This window comes from Hibiscus syriacus, unplaced genomic scaffold, assembly GCF_006381635.1.
Source record: "Hibiscus syriacus cultivar Baekdansim isolate YM2019G1 unplaced genomic scaffold, ASM638163v2 tig00110722_pilon, whole genome shotgun sequence".
NCBI classification, from domain to species: domain Eukaryota; kingdom Viridiplantae; phylum Streptophyta; class Magnoliopsida; order Malvales; family Malvaceae; genus Hibiscus; species Hibiscus syriacus.
This window is the reverse complement of record NW_024062840.1, coordinates 248,737-268,350: the sequence shown is the minus strand read 5'-3', so window position 1 is coordinate 268,350 and position 19,614 is coordinate 248,737. Positions and strand designations below refer to the sequence as shown.

General features: G+C 33.3%; 1 protein-coding gene across 1 annotated transcript; it reads left to right on the top strand.

Moving 5' to 3' along the window:
- Window positions 1–18,247: 18,247 nt before the first annotated feature.
- Window positions 18,248–18,988, top strand: LOC120139088 (heavy metal-associated isoprenylated plant protein 16-like). Its single transcript, XM_039154427.1, has 3 exons — window positions 18,248–18,350; window positions 18,436–18,514; window positions 18,608–18,988. The coding sequence occupies exons 1-3, from the start codon at window positions 18,345–18,347 to the stop codon at window positions 18,874–18,876; spliced, it is 354 nt and encodes a 117-aa protein (XP_039010358.1). The 5' UTR covers window positions 18,248–18,344; the 3' UTR covers window positions 18,877–18,988.
- The last annotated feature ends 626 nt before the right edge of the window (window positions 18,989–19,614 follow it).

Below are 19,614 nucleotides of genomic sequence, written 5' to 3'. Positions count from 1 at the left end.
ATCGTGTCCGAATCGTAGACCAGTGATTAAGCAGAACTCCTTCTGCCCAAAACAAGTATACGCTGGTGGAAAATGAAACCATATCTCTTCCTCACCACGTTGTATACTGTCGGGTAGATCGCTAGTCATGGTCTGAAGCCACAAATGGGTCAAATTAGCATCTCCACCCGGATGCTGTACTCTCAGCCATGGCCTGAAGCAGGTTTCCTCAAACAATTTTCTTTGTGTAGGTGAAAGCTTCGAAGCAATTGTAGTGGCTAGGCTAACTTTATTCCTTAATGTCAATGAAGCCGAAAAAAAATTTCTACAAAAACAATAAACATACAAAGTTAGATATACCAAAAACTACACTGTGAAGATATACCAAAAACAATAAACATAAAGAGTAGTAGTTTATTCTTGAAACTAAAATTTGCAACACTGTTTTGTCTTTTGGTTGAAATGAAAATCGCAACGAGAGAATGAAAATCGCAACATGGAAATGACTATCGCAACGAGAGAATCGCAACGCGAAATGAAAATCACAACGAGAGAATCGCAACGCGAAATTAAAATCGCAACGCGAAATGAAAATCGCAATACGATTTTGGTTTCGCGTTGCGATTATCTCGTTGTGATTTTGGCTTCGCGTTGCGATTCTCTCGTTACGATTTTCATTTCTCTCGTTGCGATAGTCATTTTCGTGTTCCGATTTTCATTTTCATGTTGCGATTTTAAGTTTAGAAACTATTCTTCTTCTGTAAATTGAAACTTTAATGGATTGCATTACTTCAACCAAAAGACAAAACAAAGACAAATACTAACTTCACATGGTTAAAGACTCAACAGTTTAGCAGTATTGGCAGAAATCGAATGAATTTAATAAGAAAATTTATCATCAATTTCAATATGAAAAACCTAAAATAATGCAAAATTTTCAAAATAAAAATAATTAAAAAAACTAACCCTTGGAGGTTGATTTTTAATTTCTGAATGATTGTGAGGGATTTCTGATCGTGAATGGTTGTGAGGCATTTCGCCGGAGATGGGGACGGAAATCTTCGGAGATGGGGACGAATTTCGCCGTAGAGAGTGAGAGATGGAGATGGGACTGAGTTGTGATTTTTTTAGGTTTTAGGTTATGAGTTGCGATTACGGGATATACTGTGGACGGTTCAGTGTTCCGATAATTAATATTTGTGTTTGGAATTTGAAAATAAAATATGCGTAGCGATTATAATGGCGCTTTAAAAATCGCGTTGCGATTTACGGATACGAATTGCGATTTACGTATTCGCATTGCGATTTACGTATTCGCATTGCGATTTACGGATACGCATTGCGATTTACGTATTCTCGTTGTGATTTCCGCGTTACGATTTACGTATTCTCGTTGCGATTTACGGATACACGTTGCGATTTTACGTATTCTCGTTGCGATTTACGGATACGCGTTGCGATTTTACGGATACTCGTTGTGATAGTCAGAATCGCGTTGCGATTTATATGTTCGCGTTGCGATTTTCATATTCGCGTTGCGATTATGGAAAATCGCAATGCGAATTTGTACTATCGCATTGCGATTATTCATAATCACATTGCGATTCTGGGAACTGATTTGCGATTCTGGAGATCACGTTGCGATTTTTATTTCGCATTGCGATTTTGTTGGTCATTTTGGCAAATCCAAAAAAAATTGGTTAAAATCGTATATTATAAGGCATTTTTGGTCACTGAGGTTATTTTCTCTTTATAAAAATATACCATGATAAAATGGTGAGTTTTAAGTAATGTATCCAAAATAACTTCTGAAAATTTAATTCATTGGATTTCTAAAAGGAAATTATTTTAGTCCCTCCACTTTTATTTTTTTATAATTTGGTTCTAAAATGTAAAAAAAGATGGAGCAAAGTCGTTGACACTTACAATGACTTTAACAAAGTGGTCCTCGTCTGGAAAAAACAATTTGTCCATTTTCCTTTTTATTTACATCTACAAATTGAAAGAAAATTAAAAATATAGAGATTAAAATAAAAATTTATAATTTTTTTTTGAATAATTAGGTCCAAAGATGATGGATGAACAATCAGACTTCGGCGGCGACACACAGATTAGTAGGTGGCGGCTAACGAGTGGGAAAATGATACGAAGTGAATTTGAGTTTTCGTGGAGAGAAGGAAGTAGGGAGAGATGAGGGGGTTTCGATGTACAAATATATTTAAGAAAGGTGCTTGAAAGTTGGACATAGACGATCGACGATGGAGAAGATGTACAACAAGAAGCATAGAGACGAGGGTGTGTGAATGAAAAACATATTCAATAAAAGGATAAATCGAAAATTTGTCCCTAAATTGCGTTAGATTTATAAAAAGATCCGTATTTAATATTTTATCTAAAATTTAAAGATCAAAATAAAAATCAAACACTTTACCAATATGTCATGTCTTCAAATTAACTCCATCAACGAGGTTGATGCCCCTTGATGGAGGGCATGACCTTTCTTTCTCGTAGAAAATTTGCACATAGATAATTTCAGTTCACTTGACTCCTAACTCCATGGTCCATTATACATCTCCATCCGCAACTCCATCCGTTTTATATATATGTTGATAAATTTCTGATGAATATAATGTAAAATCTGTTCAAAATTCTAATCATCTGGCAATGAATATTTATACTCTTGCATACGTAGTATTTGAATTCAAAATCTCAAAGGATAATAATATTTTTTAATTATTAAGATTACTTAGTTGGTGCCTTTTATATTAATCAATTACATGATTTTTAGTTTATATTGGTTGAGACTTCAAGTTTCTGCCGTAAGAGAAGAGTATAATTGTTTAAAATTCAAATTTAGATTTAAATATTTGATAATAATATAAATATTTTATTACTATATCAATGACCTCTTGACGTAAAGTTATTAATTTATAGTTACCACAGAAGTCCACGCCTTTGTTAACTAAGCAAACCCTATAGAAAAAAAACTAGAAAATAAAATTCGACTTTATATTTATAATTACAATTTTAAGTGTTTAAATTGCCACGAGGGTTAAATTTGACCATTAAATAACATGTATCATACTTATATAATTTAAAATTTTTATTTTAGAATAAAAAAACTTTAAAAATAATTTTTATTTTTTAAAAAACTCAAAATTTTCTTTATTTTTTATATAAAAAAAAGTCAAACTCTAAAAACTTAATTCCAAACTCTTTTAACCAAATCAACCGCGATGATGTTGTCTTGGTCGTCGCTCTTTATTGTCGGGCACTCTATTTAACCAAAGTTTAATGCACAATGGGGGAATCATAACTTGAATCGCCAGAATTATCACTCGTCGCCAAAATCATTTAGTTGATGTGATCATCGATTTTCCGTTGCAATCACCGTGTAAAGCATAAGGGTTCAACCGGTGAGAGTTCAGACAATAGCAAGTCATTGGGGTTTTGATCGATTGACGGTATTGGTAACGGCTAATGGTGGTGAATATCATGCATATGAGATTGATGGCTTTTAAATTAATTATCATTTTTTATTAATTTGAGGTGAATATAAGGTAATATATGTGCAAAGACTCTCAATCGTTTGACAATGAACACTCATACACTCTTATATATGCAGCGCTTGAATTTGAGATTTCAAGAGATAACAATTAGTCCGTGCTAAAATATCATTTTTAATATATATATATATATATGTGTACATATATATACACACTAATGCCGGTTCAAATTGACTTGGGAGTCGACTGAAAGCAATTTGTTATATCATCGAACGTGATTTCTAGAATGAAATAAAACATCGAAAGAAGATTCAACCGAGGATCCACCTCGTGCTTGACTAATCTAATTCATTTCTTTTATTCAATAAAAGGCAAACCATCTAACCTCTTATAGACGATATAAAAAAAATACCCGGTCGCCTTCAGTTATTAAATTTAGGGTAAATTATGCCAATAGTACCTAACGTTTGGAATTTATCAATGAAATTTTAAAAGTTTCAAAACAAGCACTAGCGCTATCGTTTTGTAATATTTTTTTTATAATAACATATCAATAATATCATTATTTTATAGCAAATTATCATTTAGATAGCAACAATCAAATGTGACTACTGATGTAACATTTTAATGAATTAACGTTCTTATAACATTTTACTCTTATTCTTCATTAATCTTTTATTTCTCTAACACTAATTTTAAATAATTTTTATAAAAAATATTTTAAACTCGCTATAATAAATTTCTAATTTTTTCCCTGTTTTAGGTGCCTAAACTATATATCAAATTGATTTTTGGTGTCTAATTTTTTTAAAATTATGTGTCTGATGTTTTCTCTGTTATACTTTTAGGTGTCTACCGTTAAAAAAATTCGTTAATTGACACATGTCAAGTTTACATTTTTTTGATTTTTTAAAAATAAAATATTATTTAAAAATATTTTTTTTTAAAAATCTGGACGTGACTCGTGTCACTTTTCGGTTTTTTTTAAACGGTAGTCATCTAAAAGTGTAACGCAAAAAACATTAGACACTTATTTTTAACGAAAAATTCTTTAGTCACCAAAAATCAATTTGAGATATAACTTAATCACCTGAAAGCATATTAAGCCCTTTGTTCATTCCATGATCTTTTTCAATAACTTTAAAACTTTTGAAGGTTTATATCATCTTACTACAGCAAAATCGTTCTTTAGCGGTGTTTTTAGCGGCATTTTGAGAGTAAATGCCACTAACTTTAAACATATAGCGGCATTTACATTCCAAACGCCACAAAATGGTAACTTTAGCGACGTTTTTTTACAAATGCCGCAATAGTGTTCATCTATAGTGGCTTTTTTCAACAAACGTCGTAACAAAGTAATAATTTAGCTGCGTTTTATATAAACGCCATAATAGGGTTAACCTATAGTGTCATGTTTTCAATAAACACGCAACAAATTAGATTGTTAGCAGTATTTTTATACAAACGCTGCAATAGGGTTCACTTATAGTGGCATTATTTCAATAAACGTCGTAACATATTAGTCCTTTACCCGCGTATGTGTATACAAACACCACGATAACTCGTACTGTAGTGGCGTTTATTTAACAAACGACGCTACATATATGTACTTTAATGGTTTGTGTTTACAAATGCCGTAATGTTTTATAATTTTAATCATGCGAAACCCTTTCCCCTTTTCCTATTTCCCATCTCCCCGGACATACCCAAAAACCGACGCAAAACTGCTGCTCTGGTTGCCACTCGAAGCCGTCGATGCCTCCATCGTTACGCCATCTATTTTGAACCTCCTTTTCCTCTTATTCCCTAAAAACTTACATCTATTTCATATCCAATTTATACCTAGCAGCAGGCGCAACATCACAGCAAAATCCCTAATAGCAGGCGCAACATCACAGTAAAATTCCCAAATCTAAGTATGTTTGATTAGGATTTTCTTGTGTTCTTTTTTTGAAAGTTTAATTTGTTTTATAATTAAGCATCAAAATTCGCTTGGATTCATTTGTGTTCTTCATTTGTGTTTTATTACCTAGGCTCTTTGAGCACTACTGTAAGTATTTTAGTTGTTATTAGTTAGCTGCTGGTTGTGGGTGTTGTATGTTCGGATTGGTGTCGTCGTTGGCAGTGTAGAGGTCTGGGTGTTTTATGCCTCTGTGTTTCGTTGTTGGTGGCTCTATTTAACATATAACTTATGGCTTGTGGATTCTGATTTGCATTAGTGTGCCGTAGATGTTAGTCTCGTGTATGTGGTGCAGAAATATCTCCCTCCTCATCTTTGTTGTATTGGTAGTTGAGCCAATTGATTCTAATTCGAGCATGGACTATAGTTGATGTACCAGGATGTAATGTTGCTGATCTGGTTTTGGTGATGTAATGTGAAGTGTTGGTTTGGCTTTGCTTTAGAGCATGAGGGTACAACTGCTGGATTGCCTCCTAGTCCCTCTGGTTTGATGCGTTTTTGCTGCTTCCTAAAGTTGCAGAATTGACTTTTAATATGGTTATCTTGTGCCAAGTTGAAGCATGACTTTGTTGGTTCAATTTTCTATGGCTTTGCTTATAGTTGTGGTTGGTCTGTTTAGTGTGTGTTCCTTTGCTTTTATTTTTGCCTTTGTTCCACAAGATCATGGTACACTTTTTTCCCTCCAACTGAAATTTAGAACTCAAATCAAAGTTGATAATTTTTAACCTATAAATTTTCGATTCAGACTTAAGGATCTTAAACTCTACTTTAATCATATGGTTTACAGCCTTAAAGTAAGTCCTGGGTTTTGAAAAGATGACCTCAACATCTCATCCTAAACTTTATAATATTATTATAATGTGGAATCATGAATATAAATAAATACCTTGCACATGCACTACATGTCTCAATTTCTCATTTCATGTTCCATTAAATGCTTAGCAACTAACTACTATATCCAACCTTATCCCTATTCTCTTTTTTTCTCTCTCTCAAGTTTTAACTCAAAAAGAATATATAGAAAAACGATAGTGTACAAATTTGATATTTTATATATGAAGTTATTACTTCGTAACACCCTTATAGACTTGATAGACATCAGGGATGGTACTAGTTAGATTTTATATCTTAATTGATTAATTTATAATGTTATCATTTATATATGTTAATGTCGTCGAATATATATATTAATAGTATTGTTGTCGGTAGTTATTAATATTGTTGTTTGTTTATTGCAAATATTATGCTAGGAGAAAAATTAAGTGATCTGTAGATTGTTTGAGCTCCTCAAGAGGAGGAAGAAAAAAAATAATGAAGAGTCGATTGGTGTTAGATCTACAAAAAAATCCGAATACAGTTGAAGAAAATGTAGAAATTGAAGGTAATGTTCGACTCTTTATTTAAATGGTGATTGGTTTTCTTATTGGCTTGATTGTGAAAACCTACACTAAATTATTTCTTATGTAGATGAAAATGGTCAAAGGTGCAAGAGTAGTGGTCGTTAGGGGTGCACAAAAAATCCGAATATCCGATTTTGCGAAAAAAATATCCGAAATCGGATTTGGGAAAAACCGGTTTTTTAACCGTATCGGATTTTTTTAAACCGGTTATTTTAACCGGTTTGGAGAAAAAAACCTAGACCGGTTTTTTTACCGGATAAAAAACCGGTTTGAAAAAAACCGGTTAAAAACTGGTTTTTATCCGGAAAAAAAAACCGATCTGGGTTTAAAAAACTAGCCTTTAATATAGCCGTTGGGGGGAGTTTTGTGACCATTTTGACCGTTTTTTTCTTTAAAAAATTATCATTTTACCACCCTAAACATGTATAAATAGGTTGGGGATGTATTTGGTTGATTACAACTTTCTCAAATCTTATTACACAACACCTAAACATCTCTCAAATCTTATTTTTGTAATTTTTTGTTCATCATGAGTAACACGGCTGAATCTTCCGTCGGGGGAAACCTTGAAGTCGTGAGAGTGATCGAACACACTCGAAACAAAGATATTTGGGATCACTACGATTTATGTGAGATGTCAAATGGCTCGAGGAGGGCGCGTTGTAAACTTTGTCTAAAGTTTCTTGCATCGGAAGGAAACACAACGTTGAAGAACCATTTGACAAAATCATGCAAGGCACTTCGCTCAAGATCGGATCCTAGTCAATCGAATCTTACACCGCAAGGTGGTATTTTTGTTTACGACAACGAAAAATTACGAGAAGCGTTTACAAAGTTCGTGATTACAAAAGCATTGCCGTTCGACCACTTTGATGATGAAGATTTCACGACAACAATTCAACAACTAATGCAACCACGTTATACTCAAGTAAGTCGTACTACCCTTAGAAGAGATGCTATAAAAATGTGGCGTACGGTGAGAGAAAAAATGATTTTAGGATTCTAAGAACACTGTTATGGTGTGTCGCTTACATGTGACGTTTGGAGTTCCCCTCATAATACCGGAAATTCTTTTTTAGCCGTTACGTCACATTGGTTAGATCAAGATAATTGGCAAATGATGAAAAGAACAATCGCGTTTGAATTATTCGGTGAGCCGCATACCGGTGCTAATTTATTTACACTTTTAAAAAGGGTAATTTGTCTTTATAAATTAGAAAATAAAGTTTTTTCTATATCCTTTGATAATGCATCGAATAATACAAACGCGGTTCTAAGATTGAAAATATTACTTTCACCGATTTTAGACGGTGCATTTTTTCATACCCGTTGCGTTGCACACATAATTAATTTATCCGTGCAAGTTGGTTTGGAGGTTATTGAGCCGATTAGATTAGAATTTAAAACAATGATAAAATCGGTTCTTTGTAACAACAACAAAAGACTAAATGATTATAAACGATTTTGTAAGTCCGTTAATAAAAAAGCTTTGGGTCCTAATTTGGATTGTCCAACTCGTTGGAACTCGACTTGGATGATGATGCATACTGCCTTAAGGCAAAGGGAAACATTGCAAACATTTCACGATCGGCTTTTCGAGAGTGTCCCAAACATTTATCCGGATTCGAGTTGGGAAACTATAGCCAAAATAACCGATTTGCTTGGGGTTTTTAAAAATGCAACAACTTTTTTATCCGGTGTTTATTACCCTACTAGCCCGTTGGTTCTTAATCAAATATTTTTGTTGGCTACCTGACTAAATGACTTTGAATTTGAAACCGAAGTTTTTCAAGAAATTGGCTTTGCAATGAAGGAAAAACTTTTAAAATATTTTAAGGAGATTCCCCCATTTTTACTTGTGCCACCGCTTTAAACCCAACGTTAAATGTTGGCGGGGTTGAAACACTAATTGAACAAATTGCGTTTGCTTTTAATCTAACCGATGATGAACCCAACTTTGTCCAAAACCAAATAAATTATTTTAACAAATGTTTTCGAGACATGTTTGCAATTTATTTAACTAAATACGGATCAAGTAATGTAATACACGATAAAATGATAATGAATGCGGAATCATCTAGTAGACGTCCAAGTAACATAAATTTGAATCTTTTTAACACTCTTGTAAATTCCCAATCCAAACGATCACGTACTACCACCCCAAGTAGCGAGTTGAGAAATTACATGTCATGCGATTTTCTATCAAAAATGACATTTGAAGAGTTTGAAAGTTTGGATATTTTGGCTTGGTGGAAAGAAAAGGAAGCACAATTTCCGATTCTAGCCGCCATGGCCCGTGATTTACTAACCGTCCAAGCTTCTACGGTAGCTTCGGAATCCGCTTTTTCTGTTAGTGGCAGGGTTATATCGCAACGGAGATCAAGACTAAGTCCCGAGTCGGTGGAAGTATGCATTTGTTTAAAGGATTATTTGGATGGAGCGGCTCGTAACCAACATATCACCACCTTAGAAGATGCAATTGATGCCGATTTGGAAGCAAACTTACACATTGAAGAAGTCGAACTTGGAATATCCCCTCCAAACGAAGAAGGCGAAGATGATGAAGAAGAGATGGCAATGTAGTTTATTTTTAAACTTTATTTCAATTATCGTAAACTTTGTTTCAATTATCGAACTTGAAGTTTTTAAGTATTTGAATTTATCGAACTTGGAAGTTTTTAAGTATTTGAATTTATCAAACTTGGAAGTATTTAAGTATTTCAATTATGTTGAGTTAATCGATCGACGGAATCGGCCAAGAGGGGGGTGAATTGGCAATTAAAATTTCGGTGGAAGCTTTTGCAGAAAATTGAAAAGATTTGCACAGCGATTTAGAGTGGTTCGACTTTCTCAATCAAAGTCTACGTCCACTACCTTAGCTATCCACACTAAGGATTTTCCACAAATTCACTAATTTGTCTTTCTTTTGAGGACAAAGAGTAACCTTACAAACCCTCAAGAATTATACCCCAAATTCTTCAGAAAACTCTCTCCCAAGGAGAACAATACAAATTTGCAAACTTACAAGGAAATCCTCACAAGGTAGATTGTTTGTACAATTCTAGAACAAAGAAAAGAACACTCAAAGATGAATACAATTGACCACAATATGTGTTCTTGAAAGCAAAATGAATATTGAATGAAAATAGGCTTGAAATGCTCAAACTTGAGGTTTGATGCTTTCTCTTTGATTCTCTCTTGATTCTAGTTGCTTGATGTTTCTTGTCTTTGATCAATGGCTTCTAAGCTTGCTTAAATACACCTTGAATCACTTCTGAACGTTGGGGATAATTAATGAAGATAATATAGCCGTTTAAGTGTGAAAACATTTAATAAAAATGCTTGGAGCGTGGGGGGAATCGGTACCCTCTCATAGGGAATCGGTTCCCTAAGTGTAAAATTCAAATATTTCGACCGTTGAATAGGGGGAATCGGTACCCCATATGGGGGAATCGGTTCCCTCTGAGCATTCTGGAAATCTCAGAGCCAAACCATTCAGGGGGGAATCGGTACCCCCTTGGGGGGAATCGATTCCCTCTGAGCAATTTGGAATTTTTGGCTTTCAAATGGTTCGAAATACTTTGAAAGATTATTTTGAAATTGTTTTAAGATTAAAACTTAATTTTACACTTAAGTAAGGATTAAAAATGATTTTTGAAATATTTGGAGTAATGTTTTGATATTCGAATAATTATATCGAATATACTTAGAAAATCATTTGGAAAATCTTAAAATTCATTTAACTTAATTTGTTATATCGAAATATCAAAATGTTTTCAACAAATTATCATAAACTTTGTTGCAATTGATGACGATGTAATTTTAATAATATTAAAATCGGTTTTTTTATAACCGTTTTTAAAAAAAACTGTTTTTTTAAAACCGAAACCGGTTACACCGGTTAGGATATCCGGCCCTCCAAACCGGTTAGAAACTGAACCGGTTATTTTATAAACCGGTTTTTTTTCTATGGGAAAAAACTGGATCGGATAAAAACTGATCCGGATCAGATTGAAATCTAACTTCTGTGCAACCCTAGTGGTCGTACGATAATGAAGGAATTGTACCAACTTCCTCTTGGGGACCACGTGAGAGTATCAGGTAACGATGTCGGTCAACCTATTAGGACAGAAGCACGTGTTCTATCAGGTTACGTAGGCATTCTTGCACGCAATGCAAGCCTCCTACCGATCGATTATGAGTTATGGCATGATATGTCGAATAGTAGCAAAAACCATGTTGTGGATTGCATTAAGGTAATAATTTCATTGTAATAAATAATTCATTATAGTTCAACAGTAATATATATTTACTTTCAACACTTGTGTAATTTATAGGAGAAATTTTCATTAGAGGTCTCTGATGATTATTTGAAGCAAGCGTTGGAAAAGAAATAGAGAGATCACAAGAGTTTCTTAAAAAATAACTATTTTAAGAACAATCTCAGCCTTGAAGGAAAGCTACAAAATGTCCCACCTGGAATGCTCAGATATCAATGGGAAGGTACAGTAAGGTTTTGGAGTACAAAGAAAGAAGAAGTATGACACACTTTAAAAATAATATTACATCACTATACAATTGACTTTATAAGTCATGTGGAGGTCAAATTGTAGGACTTATAGCACGTTGGTATTTCTAGTAGACAACCATAAAAGTTTACTCACACTGCTCGATCGAAGAACTTTGCTCGTGTAGCTCATGAACATGTATTCTTTTTTTAATTATGATTATTCATATTAGTCATTTTAAGTTGGTATCGTATAGTAATTAAGTTTTTTTCTATTATTTATTACGTTTTTGTAAGTATTAATTTATATTCTAATTGTAGGAAATCATGTTGTCAATAGAGTTGGACAAATAAAGCTCTTCGAAATGACACATACAAAAAAAGATAGCTCTCCTATGGCTCCTTAAGCTACAGAAATTATAGTATATTTAATGGACATAAAATTTGCATTATGTTATATTTATAGTATAACAATTTTAATTTAAATAATGTTTGAATTTGTTCTAAATTCTTAATTGATTATTAGGAAAAGTGGAATGATAAAAGGGTAGAGTATGAAGCTCGGCTTCATCCCATGCTTCTATTAATGCGGACGATATTGAAAATCAAGTTATTACTGAAGTTTTCGGTCCTGAAAGATATGGTCGAGTTTGTTGTCAGGGATCATTCATTACTCCAACCAAATATTTTGGATCCAGCTCGTCTCAGTACATGCCATCACACAACCAGCCTTCTCAACAAGAAGTTAATCGATTAAAACAACAGCTGAAACAAGTTGATGAAAAAATTGCTCAAATGAAAGTCGAAACTGAAGCGAGAGAAACAGAGAGAGAAACAATATTTCAAAAAAAATATGAAGAACTTAAAATCAAATTGAAGCTATGAAGAAGATGATGCAGTAAAATCAAACGAAGAATTCATCATCCTAGGTGTTTTCTTAGGTTAAAGCTTTGTTTATGTTATTGAAAAATTTGAACTACATTATATTTAACTTGGATGTTTGTAAACTTTGATTTATTTATATTTTTATGTATTATTACTTAATTCGAATCGTTATTATATTTAAGATGGCTATTGGATATTGTTACAGGTTAAATTTGGGTAATACAAAATATGAAGAAGATATGTTGAAAACCAGTTTCGATTAGCGGCGTTTTTGGGGAAAAACGCCACTAACGGAGTTCATATTTGGCGGCGTTAACCAACCTATTACGACGTTTGTTCCAAAAAATGTCGCTATATGGAGAACCTGTTGCGGTATTTGTATACTAAAATGTTGCTATATAACATGACCTTTAGCGGCGTTTTAGTAAACAAACGCCACTACATAACCTGACTTTTAGCGGTATTTATTACTAGAAAATGTCACTAACAGTTGCGACATTTGTATTAGAAGCTTTTTTTTGCGCCGTTAGCATTTTTAGCGGTGCTTTTAAACGCCACTATAGACCAGTTCTGTTGTAGTGTTTTATGCCGTCGTAAACACTATCGTCCTTCGATCTCTTCTCCGATCACGCCAAATATTGATAAATATGTCTTATTGTTCTCTATAATTATATTAGTTTATAATTTTTCACAATCTCTTTAAAACTCATAAAACTTCAAACTAAAACTTAGATAAAAATGACTGGTGTACAATCTTCAATGCTCGATCACGGTAGAATAATGATATATTACTTGTTAAAAGTTAAAGTATGTTATTTTTTCTGTTTTACTTGTAACTAACTAGAAGTTAGTTAGTTAGATTAGAATTATATATATGTGTAGTCTCTATTCTAAAATATATAATATGAGGTCTTTTTTTATCTGATTTTAACATGGTATTAGAATAGAGTTTCCTTAGCCCGTATTTCTTTTTGGGCTTCTTCCTTGGCCTGTTTTCATTTTGCAATCAGTCCCGGTTTTTTCATTTGTTCCAAAAACTTTTCTACCATTTCTTATTTGTTTTTCCCTCTTTCCCTCTTGGCCTGTGCTCATGTATCTTACAATTGATTCTAATCATCCTCTTTTTCTGCATCCCTCAGATATGCCAGGATTTCATTTAGTATTGTATCAGCTCACTGACTTTGAAAACTATAATGTATGGAGCAGATCCATGCATATCGCAGTCTTGGACAATAATAAGCTCATCTTTATGGATGGAAGCTTCGAAGGGAAGATTGTGAAGGTTTATTGTAATCTCAATGGGAGCATTGTAATGCATTTGTGCTTTCATGGATTCTGAATTTTGTGAGTCAGGATCTCTCTGCTGGAATTGTATTTGCTTCGAATGCAGGAGCTGTTTGGAAAGATCTCAAAGAACGGTTCGATCAAATTGATGGTTCTAGGGTTTTCTTCTTGCATTAGTCGATTGCCACTATTGTTCAAGGTGATTCGTCTATTTTAGTTTATTTTACTCGTCTCAAACTTTTATGGGATGAGTACACTGCTCTTGTTCCTTTTTCTTCCTGCGCTTGTGAGGTTGCACAACAAAATTTGCTTCATGTTGTTCAACAACGACTCTTCCTACAGTTAATCAGGCATACTCAATGATTGTTTAGGAGGAATCTCATAGAGTTCAATTAAATGGTGCACCTATTGAAGGTTCTGTAATATTCTCGAATACTTCCAAAGGAAATGATCGAAGGTGGTTCAATGAGACTTGTGAATGTTGTAAAGTCAAGGGCCACAGTCATGATAGTTGTTATCGGCCTATTGGTTTTCCATCAGATTTCAAGTTTAATAGGAATAAGGCTCCTCAGGATACCATGGCAGTTAATTATGTTAATTAAGAGGTTGAGACTGGTTCAGTGGTTTCCTCTCCTGTCTCAATTATTCATACTTTCACTCCTGAGAAGTATAATAAGATATTAAGCCTGTTGAACAAGAGCTCAGCCTTAGATTCCAGTGTGAATCTTGTAGGAATTGTTGCTTGTAGTTTACCTGCTTCCAATGATATGTATGTTTGTTGGATAGTTGCTACTGGCACAACTGATCATATCTGCCTTTAAGGGCATGCAATTTCCTGTTTCATGTCCTCCCCATCATTATGTCCATATGCCTAATGGTCAAATTGAATTAGTATCCCACATAGGTTCTTATAGGTTGCCTTCTGATCTTGTTATCTCTAATGTCTTGTTCGTTTCTAGTTTCACCCATAATTTGTTATCTATTTCTCAACTTGTCAAATAACATGCTTGTGTCATTTCTTTTTATCCTAACATTTGTATCTTGTAGGATCTTTACACTAGCATGATCAAGGGGGTTGGTAGGAGGTTTAAAGGGATTTATATTTTTTATTCCACTAAAGGAGCTATTGATTTGTTTTCTACAAAAATTTGTAATTCTTTGGTTATTTCTGGGAACATTTCTTCTGTTAATTCCGTGCATACTGCTTCCGTTTCTAATAAAACTAATATTTGGCATGCTAGATTTGGGCATGCTTCTGCTATGAGAAAATTGTCTTATGTTTCTGATAAACTTGATACAAATGTTGTTCATGATTGTAGTGTATGTCCTTTGGCAAAACATTGACATTTCCCATTAGTCTTACTAGATCTTTAAAACCTTTTGACCTCATTCATATAGATTTATGGGGTCCTTATAGGATATCTACTCATAGTGTTTATAGGTATTTTTTTACTATTATTGATGATTGCACACATATGACTTGGGTATATATCTTAAGAGTTAAAAATGATGTTGTTATGTTTCTTAAATAGTTTTTTCTTTTACCTTCACTTAGTTTTCTTCTGTCACTAAAATTGTTAGAAGTGACAATAGTACATAATTTTTTAATTCTCACTGTACTCCTTTTTTCTCTTCTCTTGGTATTTTGCACCTGATTTCTTGTGTTCAGACTCCGTAGCAAAATGGAGTTGCAGAGAGAAAGCATAAATATCTTTTAGAAGTAGTTAGGGCTTTACGTTTTCAATCAAATGTGCCTATTAAATTTTGGGGTGGATGTGTGTTAACAACTTGTTTCATTATAAACAGACTTCCTTCTTCTGTTTTGCAAGGGAGAACTACTTATGAAATTCTTTATCACAAACCTCTTGATATGTCTATCCTTAGATTTTTTTGGTTGTTTGTGTTATGCTACTGACCCAAAACCAACAGATAAATTTGCTCTTCGATCCTTACCTTCTGTTTTCATGGGATATTCTAATACTTAAAAAGGTTATCTTTTGTTTGATCTTACTTCTAAGAATTTTTTTGTCAACAGGGATGTTATTTTCATGAACAAATGTTTCCTTTTAATTTTCCTGTTCAGAAAAATTCCTTTTTTTCCTTCCAATCCTTCTATTCCTGATTATGAGTTCTTAGTTCTTTCTTTTGGTCAACAACCTGTTATTGATGTACCACCTGATTCTTCTTCCATAACTGAACCTGGGCAATCATCACAACGGTCAGAATCTGCTATAGGTCCAGTAGCTCCAGTCTTAGTTAGGAAGTCTACTAGGGTTCTTAAATAACCTCAATGGTTGAATGACTTTGTTTGCAATTATGTTTCTACTTCTGCTTATCCTATTTCATATTTTATTTCCTATAATCATTTTCCTCTTGTTACACAATCTTTTGTTTCCTCCATTTCGCATTTGTTGAACCTAAATCTTATCATGAGGCCATTCAACATCCGAAATGGGTGCGGGCTATGAAGGATGAAATTCTTGTTCTTGAAACAAATAAGACTTGGTCAATTGTATCCTTACCTTATGTGAAAGTCCCTATTAGTTGAAAATGGGTTTATAGGGTTAAATATAATGATGTTGGTATTGTAGAAAGATTTAAAGCTCGTTTGGTGGCCAAGGGTTATAGTAAAAAAGAGGGTATAGATTATGTGGATACCTTCTCACCAGTGGTCAAATTGGTTACTGTTCGTTTTCTTCTTGTCATTGCTTCTGTTTTTTTATTGGCCTTTGTTCCAGCTTGATGTGTATAATACCTTTTTACAAGGTGATTTGTCTGAAGAGGTGTATATGGAATTTCCTCCTGGTTTTTGCAGTTAGGGGGAGAATAAGGTATGTAGACTGTAAAAATCTCTTTATGGTTTGAAACAAGAATCTAGGCAATGGAATTTGAAGTTTACTGAGGCTCTTTTAGGTTCTTGTTATGAACAAAACAAATTTGATTATTCTTTGTTCATAATGAAAAAAAGATAAGAAGATTGTAGTCTTGTTGATTTATGTTGATGACTTGCTGATTACTGGCAATGACAATGTTTTGATTGGTGATTTAAAGAGTCTTTTGAACAAGAAGTTTAGAATGAAAGACCTTGGTGAGTTGAAGTATTTTTAGGTCTTGAGATTATGAGATCGAAAGAAGGGATTTTAATTAATCTGCACAAATATGCTCTTGAATTGATTGAGGAAACATGAGTAAGTGGTTCAAAACCAGCAAAGACTCCCCTTAAACAAAATGCTAAGCTTACTACAAAAGTGTATGATGACCTGTGCACAAAAGAAAGTAATGAAGTTGATAAGTTATTAGCTGACAAAAGTTTTTATCAAAGGCTCATTGGAAGACTTATTTACCTCACACATACCAGACCAGATATATCTTTTTGTTGTGCATTACTTGAGTCAGTTTATGCAACAACCTAAAGAATCTCATTTGCAATCAACATTGAGGATAGTGAGGTACATAAAAAAGAATCCTGGTCAAGGAATCTTTATGGATTCAAACAGCAGTTGTAATCTTGAAGCATATTGTGACTCAGACTGGGCTGCATGTCCTATTTCAAGAAGGTCTGTTTCTGGTTTTTGCATTAAGCTTGGAAATTCCTTGATTTCATGGAAGTCCAAGAAACATAATACAATAGCCAGATCATTTGCTGAAGCAGAATATATAAGCATGGTTGTTACATCAGCTGAATTAACTTGGTTAAATGGTTTAGCTAAAGAACTTGGATTAGAAAGGAAGTATCCAATCAAGCTATATTGTGATAATAAAGATGCTCTTCAGATTGCAGCTAATCCAGTCTATCATGAGCGTACAAAGCATATAGAAATTGATTGCCACTTTGTAAGAGAGAAAATACAAGAATGACTTATCAAAACAGAAATTGTATCTTCTTCAGGGTAATTAGCAGACATAATTACTAAAGCTATAGGAGTACAACAACATGAGTATCTTGTATCCAAGTTGGGGGTAAAAAATATCTTCTACCCACCAACTTGAGGGGGAGTGTTATAAGTTAAAGTTTGTTATTTTTTTCTGTTTTACTTGTAACTAACTAGCAGTTAGTTAGTTAGATTAGAATTATATATATGTGTAGTTTCTCTATTCTAAAATATATAATATGGGGTATTTTTTCATCTGATTTTAACATGTCTCTTCTTTCTCCACTTCTATATTGTTTAGATTAGAAAATTATGGGATATTTTTACGAATTTAAAAGAAAATATTAAAGTCTTTTTATGATTTTTAAAATATAAATGTCATGTCATAACATCATTAAATAATTAGTGACGGATCAAAAAAATAATATTAAAATTAAATAATTAAATTATTTTTTAAATTCAATGATCAAAATATGAATATAATTAAAATTGACTGATAGAATTTATAATTCACCCTTGAATAAAATGGGATAAATTATCTAATGACCTTATTGTTTCGATCAGCTTTAAATACAATAATATTAACTTGAGAACTCAAATGGTAACAAAAATTGATAAAAATAAATTCAAGTGTTTCATAAAAATATAATACTCTCTTTAAAATAATTGTCAAAGCAAAATCTGTAGGGTCACCTTACTAAGGAAATCGAAGTGACCTAGTTGAGCTGACGAAGTAAAAGTTGGAAGTTGGCAGGGTCTTCCGTTCCGACAAAGATCAACGGTTCCTGGAACTTGCAATGAAAGGAGACAGCAAATTCTCTATAGCCTTGACACCCTCTATAAATACAAACACCAACAAAGCTTGGCTGCCATGTTCGAAACAAAACATCTTTTGTGTTTTCCCTTATCATATCTCTATTGTCTAATTGTTTTTATCAGATAAACTCCATCATGAAGGTATGAAAACTAATCATATAGTTTAATGTACTTGCGAAAAAGGAGTTGAATTTGATTTGATTCATCTTTTTGTTTCTTTTTACAGAAAAAGATGGTAGTGAAAGTAAGTATGAACGGCGATAAATCCCGCTCCAAGGCGTTGAAAATTGCAGTTGGTCTCTCAGGTACTGAAAAACCACCTTTGATTTTTCATTCATTCTTATAAAAATAAAAGAAAAAATGGGGATTTATGTAATTGTTGGGGATTGTTTTGAAAGGGGTGGAGTCAGCTGCGTTGAAGGGGGATGATAAGAGCCAAATAGAGGTAACTGGGGACGGAGTCGATGCAGTTAAGCTAACAAGTCTGCTGAGGAAGAGAGTGGGGCATGCCGAGCTGGTCAGCGTCGCTGATGCCAGCGGGGACAAAAAGGAAGAGAAGGACGAGACAAAGTCGGAACAACCGCCGAACTATATACCGTATTATTATCAGGCGGTGCCGTCGTATGGATATGTCGAAAACTATGGACCCTCTTGCTCCATCTTGTAATTAGAGGGACACAGTCCACACAAACCACAACCAATAAAATCACACGCTTGGCTTAAGTTGCTCAAATTTAGCAGTTGATTATCATATTCCAAAGTTGAAATCTTTTTCATCCTCAATTTTCTCTTTCTACAAATATTATAAAAGATTATGTTACAATAACAAGAATTTGTGTTTATCTAATACCAAATTTGGCAAATTTATTGTTCGATCACCGTAAATTAAGATCTACAATCTTCATATTTCGATTATTGTAGGATTAAAGTGTAGACGACTATTTTCATATGGGATTTAATTATCCTTTTGATTTTATATTAAAATAGATTCATTATTTATTATTATTATCATCGATTATTATTAATTCTGTTGTTGTTATTTAATATTTGTATAACTTTATATTTATTCTAAGAATTTCAAATTCAATTAAGGACGTTTAATGTTGTCGTAACAAAGCTTAAAGATGTTTTCAAGAACGTACAAACTTATACCAATTACAGATTGAGCAGCCAAAAATAATTAGACAAGTTTACTACCCTTTCTTTTAAACTTTAATTATCACTGATTTTCTATATTATCATTAATGAAGCAATTTCTTCAATTTGCAAAAATACTTTTTTTTATGACTTTGTTCCAAGATAGCCAAGCTCACACTGTAATGATTTAACCACCCATTGCAATTCTGCTTTCGTAGAAGCAACTGCCCTGTACTCTGCTTTTGTTGGGAGAAGTGAGCTTTAGATA